The sequence below is a fragment of the Otolemur garnettii genome, unplaced genomic scaffold (assembly GCF_000181295.1).
Source record: "Otolemur garnettii isolate 467f Iridium unplaced genomic scaffold, OtoGar3 scaffold00016, whole genome shotgun sequence".
Classification (NCBI taxonomy): Eukaryota; Metazoa; Chordata; class Mammalia; order Primates; family Galagidae; genus Otolemur; species Otolemur garnettii.
This window is the reverse complement of record NW_003852411.1, coordinates 14,295,124-14,304,830: the sequence shown is the minus strand read 5'-3', so window position 1 is coordinate 14,304,830 and position 9,707 is coordinate 14,295,124. Positions and strand designations below refer to the sequence as shown.

Below are 9,707 nucleotides of genomic sequence, written 5' to 3'. Positions count from 1 at the left end.
AAAAAAAAAAAAGAATTTTATTTTCAAGTAACATAGTATGGAACATAGACTTCTGAGTTTTCCAGCATATACTCTGGTTAATTTAATTGATACAGTCTAGTTAAGTGGGTCTCCTAGTACTAGCTGAAAGCACTGCTTATAGTTATGGGTAGAATTTCATGGGTGGAAATACCCTAAGAAGTAGAGTTGGCAGGCATTTTTTGTTTTGTTGTTTTGCAATAAGTCCTCACAAGGTTGCCTAGGTTAAGAGTGCATGAGTATCATTATAGCTCATTGCAACCTCAGACTCCTATGCTCAAGCAATCTTCCATTTTAGCTTCCCGAGTAGCTAGGCCTATAGGCATGTACCACCATGTTGGGCTTAATTTTATATATTTTTTCAGAGACATGGTCTTGCTCTTACTCAGGTTGGTCTCAAACAAACTCCTGACCTTAAGCATTCTTCCCACCTCAACCTCCCAAAGTGCTAGGAAGGCTCACCACTATACCACCAGCACCCCTGCAAAGTGCTAGGATTACAGTGTGAGCCTCTACACCTGGCCTCTAGGCACCAAGTATATGTATTATATGGCATGTCCTATATTTAATGATTTTGTCCTGCTTTCTGTATTGGCCTTCTCAGAATACCCTAAATGTCTGGTATTCTACATTTTAAAATAAATTACAAAAATTCAGCAGTTAGAGCTACTTTTTAGGTTTATCTAGACATCCTATACTTGAATTTGCTGAATTTGGTGGCCCTCCTAAGGAGTCCTTCAGTGCCTGTAACTTTCCATGTTTGGAGGGAATGCCTTTGTGACATATCTGCCTGGGTATTTGTCATAGACACTTGCAAGTGATGATGTCCACAATCAGATCAATCAGTTTTTCTGCAAAGCTCCTCTGTCTCCCCTGTTTTTGTATGTTGCCTCAGCCTTCCTCCACATTTCCTGTTAATCCCCTTTGTGCATCTGAACCAATTGCTCTTAACTCTGGACTCTTGTCCCTGGTCATGCTGCTCTTTACACTCATATTCCACATGTCAGATCTTACTTTCATTTCACACTCCAATTTGTTGTTAGGTCTTCCATGAAGGTTTTCCAAATTCTTGCTCCCTTTCCTATTTCCGAACTTTTACAGTACTTTACCTGTTCTTCCTTTAGACAGTTCAGTAATTTAAAACCTTGTGTTTTAGTCAGTTCGCATACATATTTATCATCATGAACCTACCACTGTTTAGATCCAGTAAGGTTGTGCTAAAATTAAACAGGCAAGATAGAGGAAGAAACTGTGCCTATTTAGAATTTGGTCAAAAGTTCATGCACTTGTTTAACATTTACTGCACTTGAAAAGCTTCATATGAAGTTTCTTTCTTTCTTTTTTTTTTTTTTTTTAGAGACAGTCTCATTTTGTTGCCTTCAGTAGAGTGCTGGGCGGGGGGTGGGGGGGCAGGTCACAGCTCACAGGAACTTCCAGACTGTTGGAAGTTCACTGGAATCTTGTATACTTAAGCTCTTGGGCATAGGTGATTCTCTTGCCTCAGCCTCCCAAGTAGCTGGGACTACAGGCACCCACCACAACGTCCAGCTATTTTTTTGTTGCAGTTTGACCGGGGCTGGGTTCAAACTCAGGACTCTCGGTATATGGGGCTGGTGCCATACTCACTGAGCCACAGGTGCTACCCCATATGAAGATTCTAAATTGAATAAATCTGTGATACAGATAAAAGTACTGAACATCTTTTGAATTAGTGAACTGCTATTAGTTTGAAGGTTACTGAAATGCTGTGAGGCATTTTAGAGATATACAATATATAATGCTAACATTTCCTGTTCTCACACTTCTATAGTTCTCACACAAACTATTCTTCCATTCTTTTTATTTTCCTTTGTAGCCCACATTTCTAGATTATATCCAGCCACGTTCCTGGACTTGTCAATACATGTTTTAGAAGTTTGGACTCTTGTTTCTTCCGTGTCGCTGAAGATGGGGTGATTCTCCTTGATTTGGAGCCTGCGGTTTCTAGCTATTACTGAAGTTACCTGTGTCATTTGGGCCACTGCAAGCTTTATGGATGACTCACTCCATTTCTAGGTCACTTGAAGCAAAACTGTTGGAAGTTCACTGGAATCTTGTACACTTAAGCAGGACTTTTTGTTGTTGTTGGGATGGGGACAAGAGAAGGGAGACTTAATAGTTGAGGTATTGCTGTTCTTGTTGGTCATATCAGTTTTAGCCTTGGTAATTATAGCTATTTTGTTTTCTTGGCTCCGTCCAATAAGAAACTAAACATCATACTTTCTTGGCCACTGAATTAGCCAAAAGATATATGAAGAAATTGTTTAAGTACCTCTGGGTTAGAATTTTTTTCCATGCACATTTGTTGGAATGGAGACTAATTAAACATCCAGTTGGGTAGAAAAAAAATGTGGAATGATTTTTGCTATTTCTAGTAGACAGAATGTTTTCCAAAGATGATCTTGTTATATATCCTATTTTATACACATATATATGTATACATATATATATACATATTTTAAAGTTCAGTTCTACTGAAGTTTTTACCTTGTTTTCTTTAAAGGTCATGATTTCTGTGAAGCAAAAAGATGCCTTTTGCCTTGAATTCTTAAGTTTACATCAATAATATTATATTGAAGGGATCAGAAATAGGGAAAAAGAAAGAAGTAGCACAGGAAAAAGAAAGACATTTCCTCTTACAACTTCCTAAGTAATCTTTAAAAAAATTTGTAAGTCAATCATGTGTTTAAATTATTTTGTTTGTCTTGGAACTTAACATGGAAGATATGTTTTTTAACCTTAGGGTATTAAGATCTTTGAAGTTATTTAGAAGTATCCTTTAGAACAGTTATTTTATTGTCTAAAAGATATTGACTTATCTTGAATTATTGTGCAGGCTAGTGAGTCTGCAATATAACTATTACTCACCTCCTTTAAGGATCCAGAAGCTGGCTTCTGCATTTGCTCAATTATTATACTTTTAATGATAGTATGTTTTTAGGTGAAACAAATTAATGTGTGATTGCTTATAATAAAATGTACTCTATTATGCAATATTTCCATTTTATACAATGCCCATTACTAATACAATGTTGTGTGGGAATTATTTTGTCTGCATATATGAGGTGTGATTTTGTTTGTAAAGATAGAGCATTGCAAAGGATGTCACAAACCTACCTTCTGGTTCTACCTTCCACCCAAAGAAGTGAGACTTATGAATTATTCAGATGATTGTTACTTGGAGGGCCTCTTGGTACAGTTTGGAATTGTTTTAAAGTCAGTTTTGAATCTCAGAAGAAGGTAAGTAGAGTTTCTAAATAGACACATCCTACTTTAGGCCACAAGTACCCAGCCTACTCACCTATTTTATTCACCATGTCTTTGATTCAGATAAATTTAGGCAGATTTTAAACGTTAAATACAGCTTCAACACACACAAGCACACCTCAAAGGAGGTTACTTGTAAAAAGATATTCAATGTTCTCTGGCAGTAATGTTCTGCGACAGTGGTATTGTAATTGTAATGGAACCATAACCTTCTAACAAGACAGCTTTAATATAGATGGTTATTTCTGCATTTTTCATAAATATTAAAATGAATGAGTTACTTGAACTTACAACTTCATTTTAAAGATAATGAGAACAGATTGGTCTATGACTTGGTTATGAATAAGCCAATCTTTTGAAGCAAGAGAATGGAATTTTTTAGGTGTATATTTTTGTTAAGAAGTACTATAAATGTTTACTTTATACAACAGGACTTTGTTTCTCTGTAGGGTTTCTGAATACTGCATTGGTTGGCTGATAGTGGCTAGTTTTTATTTATTTTTTGAGGCACAGTCTCACTTTGTTGCCCTCGGTAGAGTGCTGTCATGTCACAGCTCATAGCAACCTCAAACTCTTGAGCTTAAGCGTTCTCTTGCCTTAGCCTCCTGAGTAGCTGGGACTACAGGCACCCACCACACACCCAGTTGTTTTGTTTTTTTTTTTTTTTTAGAGATGGGGTCTTGCTCTTGCTCTGGCTGGTCTCAAACTCCTGAGCTCAAGCAATCCCCCTGTCTCAGCCTCCCAGGTGCTGGGATTACAGGCATGAGCCACCATGCCCAGCAATAGCTAGTTTTTGCACTTCCCTTTGTTAGTGATTTTTCTCCCTGAGATTGAGAGCAAGTGATATGTAGAATTATAGACTGTTTAGAAATGGTAAAACTGTCCTAAGAAACTTTCAAAACATATATAACAGTTAAAGAGATGGCCATTTTCTGTGAGAGAAACTGGTTTGATAGCCATGATCTGATTGTGGCTTTTAGCAAAAATCTTTTTTTCAAATCATCATTTACACTATTTAAACAGAGACCATTTTACTCTTGCTAACATGTTTCAAGAAGATTTTTTTTTTCACTATTTTGCTAATAGTGAGAATTATTTACAGTTACAGGATGATTCTTTATGCCTTCTCAAAAGCAATGTGCTTAAATTTCTTTTTCATAAGAAGTATTAATGATAGTAACCATGATTTGGGGTGTATTATCCAACAGAACAATTAATTATATGTATTTCTTTTCTTATTACCTCTCTAATTTGATCTTTTAAGCACATTTACGCATGGGATTAATTTGTTAGATACTTTTGTTCTCAGTCCTCAATAATGAATCAAATAGAATTTTATTTTGTTCTTTGGTGGATTAATGTACTGTAATTGTGCAGGTAAACTGCTTGCCTCATGTTATAATTTAATTAGAAAACTGAGGCTTCTTTTAACCTGTCAGTAACTGTAACATTTGCAAGCAAAGGAGTGGGGTAAATGTTTTTTCCTTTTTCATTAGTCGCAAGATATCAAGTGGGTGACAACTAGCAGGTTAAGAAAGTACAATATATTGGCAAACATAGGTTATGTCGTAAAGCCTAATTCATTTAGTATGTCTATTTAGTATAGACAATTTACAATATAATTTTAAAATACTTGCCTGAAAAATTTTATCTTAAAGTCTTATAGAAAACAATATAATGTATTTAAAAGTTGGTCATTTGGTCTTCATAGCCTAAAAAGATGTAATGTATTAATTGCTGAGAGGTCTTTTGTGCAAAGATTGGGTATAAATACCTTTGAGCAAAATTCATTTGTTTTGTATAAGAAAAAAATAACAAAGGTCAGATAAATGTAGTATCAAGGTGGCCTGATAAGAGTATAGTAGTTTGAACTTTTCTTTTAGTTAGGGAACCATTTTTTTTTTTTAAATGTTCACTTAAGCCCAGCACAAAAAACAGATAAAACATATATCTACTTTTGGTTGAGATAGTAATGATGAGCCTGAAACCCTTCTTGCTTGGAAGACTCACTCACTCCCCCCAAAATATACTGAGATGTACTGGTGCAGTGAAAGGAGCATGGGATTTTGATTAAGATAGCTCCATACTTACTAGCAGTGTGACCTTGGGAAAGTTGTTTGATTTATCAGAGCCACAGTTTTCCTCATCTGTAAGATGGGCATAATAACTACCTCATAAGAGTATTGCACATCACTAGCTTCCGTAAATTCTAAACCTTAATCCTTATTATCTGTCTCATTGGTATCTTTTAAAAATGTGAATGTCTCAAATGCTGCATGCTGCCAAGAATATGTACTTCGAAGTAGACTCTCAGGATGATATCAGCATTGGATCTTGATACACTAGGCTACTGCACAGTGGGATTTACCTGGTCTTTTTTTTTCCTTTTTTTTTTTTTTTTTGAGAAAGAGTCTCATTGTGTTGCTCTGGCTAGAGTGCCCTGGCGTCACAGCTCACAGCAACCTCAAACTCTTGGGCTTAAGCAATTCTCTTGCTTCAGCCTCCCAAATGGCTGGGACTATGGCTGCCAAGCCATACCTGGTAATGTTTAACCAAGTTTTTAAAGGTATTTGTTCGTGTTTCTTCCTTTACAAAATGACTTTTATGTTTATCCACGTTGGTATTAGGGCAGGGTAGCAAGCTTTTAAAAAAATACAGAAATACGCATCTACTCTGACCTAGGTATTTCTGTCAAATGTGTGCAACTAGTGTGTATACTTAAGTTTTAGAATTTATGGAGGGGATGGAAACTACTGAGGCCTTATTTCTACAAAGAGAACACTTACAATTATGAAAGGCAGAATAAATTTCTTAATGGAAGATAGCTCATACTCTTGTTATAAATTTGACATGCTTACTAATTTTGGGCAAAATTTCAGGTAATTTATGTAATACTATGTATTACCTATGCTATATATAGTGTATAGCTATACACTATTCACACAAAGATCTGTCTAGTATGTTATTTTATTTATCTTATCTCTAAGATTTTTGACTGAAACTGAAGGAACTGGGACATGAATGTTTTGAGGAATGCAATTAATATTATAATAAGTGAAGCTTATGTAGGGATTTGATTAGTTTTTGACATTAAAGTTTTCATCTGGTAGTACAGCATTTAAGTGTTACATAAGAGCCCAATTTAAAGAGAAGATTAAAAAATAGCTACTCAGGGTGAACCAAGGAGAGTAATGCCCTCCTTCTTCCCCCTAAATTTAATGTGTAGTTTGAAAATCAGTAATAACATTGAAAAGCTTTAGGTTAGGAAGAGAGCTGGTGTAACGTATACAGTTTACTGAATCCTTAGTATATTAAGTTTCCCCTTTTTTAGGTAAAATATAAAGACTTCAATAGCTGATTTGGGCTTGAGGAAGAATTAATTTCAGAAGTGATAAAATTTAAGAAAAAACCCCCTCCAACTGCCCTGTGATGTTTATTTTTCCTAAGTGCTCTCTTATACATGAATATATTCACATTTCTGGTGTCAATAAGCCTCTTCCAACAGATTGCTAAATTTTAAGCTGACAGATAGTATACCATGTTTTGTGGTGTGTTTTTTCTGAATGAAGCAGTAGCTGTACTTTGTTTTAAATCCTTTTGAAATAGGCAGTTCACGCACCCAGTCACACACTCTCTGAAATAGTTTCAATTCCCATGTACAAACATGCCAGTTCTTGGGTGGGCAGAGCTGAAGCCCCACTGAAGACTCTGCCATTTGGGATAGAGAAGCTGCTGCCTGTGCCTGCATCTTTCCAGTTTGTGTGTTAATCCACAATGTTCTGAGAGCAACAGAAAGATCACATAAATATAAAGTTGTTTTCAAAGGTTTTCATATTAATTAAATTTCTAATTCATTTCTGTTTGCTATTTTCCTGACTTCCTATTCTCTCTTGTAAGTTCTTGTTTGACTAATCACTGGTGCCAATACTTTATTTAGTATGTATTATATTAGCATTTACTTAAAAAAATTAAACTTATATACACACATACAAAGTGGCAAAGTATTGCAAATGTGAAAAATGTGTTAAATAAATATATTTGGAAAAAACTTGCTGTCTGTTGTAGAAGTAACTTCAAGTGCATTCAACATCAGCTCTGTGGTTCACGTTCATGAATGCTTTTCATCACAATGTCAAGGCAGCTTTATATGCTGAATGTGGCCAAAAGAAAGGGGAGAAAAAACTGGACTTTCTTGTCCAGGCTAATGGAAGGAGAAAGAGAAATTTCTCTTTCATTTTCCATTACAATGGAATTTTCCATTACAAAGAGAAATACTGGGGCCCAGTTGTCCAGTTCTTGACTTTGTACTTGCATTAAGAAGAGTAGCAACATGACATGTTAGCCTCCTATCTTCTGTGGTGATGATTTGGTGCCTAATTGCGTTTGCTCTTGGCCTTTAAAAACCTGTAGGTGTGGGCGGTGCCTGTGGCTCTGGGCACTAGCCCCATGTACCGAGGGTGGCAGTTTCAAACCGGGCCCTGGCCAAACTGCAACAAAAAAATAGCTGGGCGTTGTGGGGGGCACCTGTAGTCCCACTACTCGGGAGGCTGAGGCAAGGGAATCGCCTAAGGTTGCTGTGAGCCGTGTGATGCCACCGCACTCTACTGTGGGTGATAAAGTAAAACCCTATCTCTGTACACACACACACACACACACACAAACAAACTCTGTAAGTGTATCTAAGAAAGCACTACTCCTCTATAGCAGTGGGTAGAAATGGACTTTGGGTTTCTAATGAAAGGTAAAAAATCTGTTGGCCAGGAAATACCCCTTTTAAGACAAGATGGGGGGAAAACAAGTATTGAACCAATTTAGGTTACTTTCCTCTCTGGGGTGTTTGCCAGTGTGTGACAGTATTGAGGTGGGGGCCTTAACAGCTAATTGGGCCATAAGGGCTCCTCCTCATAAATGGGATTCAGACCAGCCCTTCTAGCAGCATTCGGCCTAATTGCCCTTCCTCCTTCTGCCATGTAAGGACAGTATTCCTTTCCTATGGAGTATGTAACTCGACAAACATCTGAATCTGCTGGCACCTTGGACTTCTCAGCCTTGGGAACTGAGAACTTTCTATTCTTTATAAATTAACCTGGTTTCAGGTGTTCTTTTAGCTACTCACTTTAGGAACTGTAGGGACAGACAAAAGTGGTTTGGGCTTTCTCACCCATGCCCTTGGGTATGGGACAAGATAAAGTTGTCTAGGCTTTCTTACCCACGGGAAAGTGCCGTGGGTTCCTGAAGAGCCATAACTATGTACAGTGAACTCATACTTACCTAATGCTTCTTGGTGTGCTGCCATTATTGTTCCCCAGGGTATAAAGGGTATACCTGTATAAGACTTGTATGTGCTGACTGTGGATTATAGGATGTAGACTTTCTATGTAACTCAGCACTCCCGACGCCAGGAGTTGGATAAGGGCTGACTGCCCTTATTCCCTGCCACCCAGGAGTTGAATAAAGCCACGTTGCACCTGCCTTCCATGCTTGAGTTTCTGTCCCATCTGTCTGAATCAGAACACTGGCATTACAGGAACCTATTATGTTTAAATACTTCACATTGCAACATTCTTGTTTTCCACCCTGGGTTGAGTGCTATCGTTTCATAGTTCACAGCAACCTCAAACTCTTGGGCTTGAGCAATTCTCTTGCCTCAGCCTCCCAAGTAGCTGGGACTATAGGTGTATACAACTATACCCAGCTGGTTTTTCTGTTTTTAGTACAGAGGGGGTCTCTTGCTCAGGCTGGTCTTAAATTCCTGAGCTCAAGCAATCCACCCACCTTGGCCTCTTACAGGCTTGAGCCACCAGGCTCACTGATGATGCAACATTCCTTTCCACAGAAGCACATGTTATAGCAACATGAGTCAAGAAGTCAAGAAGCACATGTTATATAGCAATAGTCAAGAAGTGCTCTATAGTTTCTCTTGATAGCCTAGCTGTAACCCACCTGGCTCTGCTGTGCCAGAGAGTAGGAAGGGAGAAATCCCTTCAGAAATGAATGGTGCCCATTTCTTGGGCCAAGTAGGGGCAAAGCCGTTGTGGAGATTTTTCTTGATGAATTTATGAAAATTTGAGGGCCTTGTCCTTTCAGGCTTAGCTTACATTTGGACTCCACTAAGTTCATACATCTGACTTATAAAACTGTAAATAAGTGAGGAAACAGTCATGGAGTAGCATACTCAGGGTTGGCCATGATCGCTGCAATTTGCTCTCTGTAGAAGCCCAGCTTAGTGTATGATGAGAAAGATGAATTTATTCTCACAGACTGCAATCCTATGCCAGCTACTGTGCTGTGCACTAAACATAACACTTGTGAACAAGGCAAAAGCATAATTTTTCCTGTAGGCTTACCCATGTGTGAATTGTATGACATAGAACTAAGAGTCC

The 9,707-nt window shown here is 37.7% G+C and overlaps 1 protein-coding gene across 1 annotated transcript in view; it reads left to right on the top strand.

Annotated features, from left to right (window-relative positions):
* SOAT1 (sterol O-acyltransferase 1) overlaps positions 1–2,882 on the top strand; it is a 58,916-nt gene extending 56,034 nt beyond the window's left edge. The window contains exon 16 of the mRNA XM_003785676.2: positions 1,874–2,882. Coding sequence (XP_003785724.2) covers positions 1,874–1,930 — 57 coding nt within the window. The 3' untranslated portion in view covers positions 1,931–2,882. The remainder of the gene's footprint in view (positions 1–1,873) is intronic.
* Positions 2,883–9,707: the final 6,825 nt, after the last annotated feature.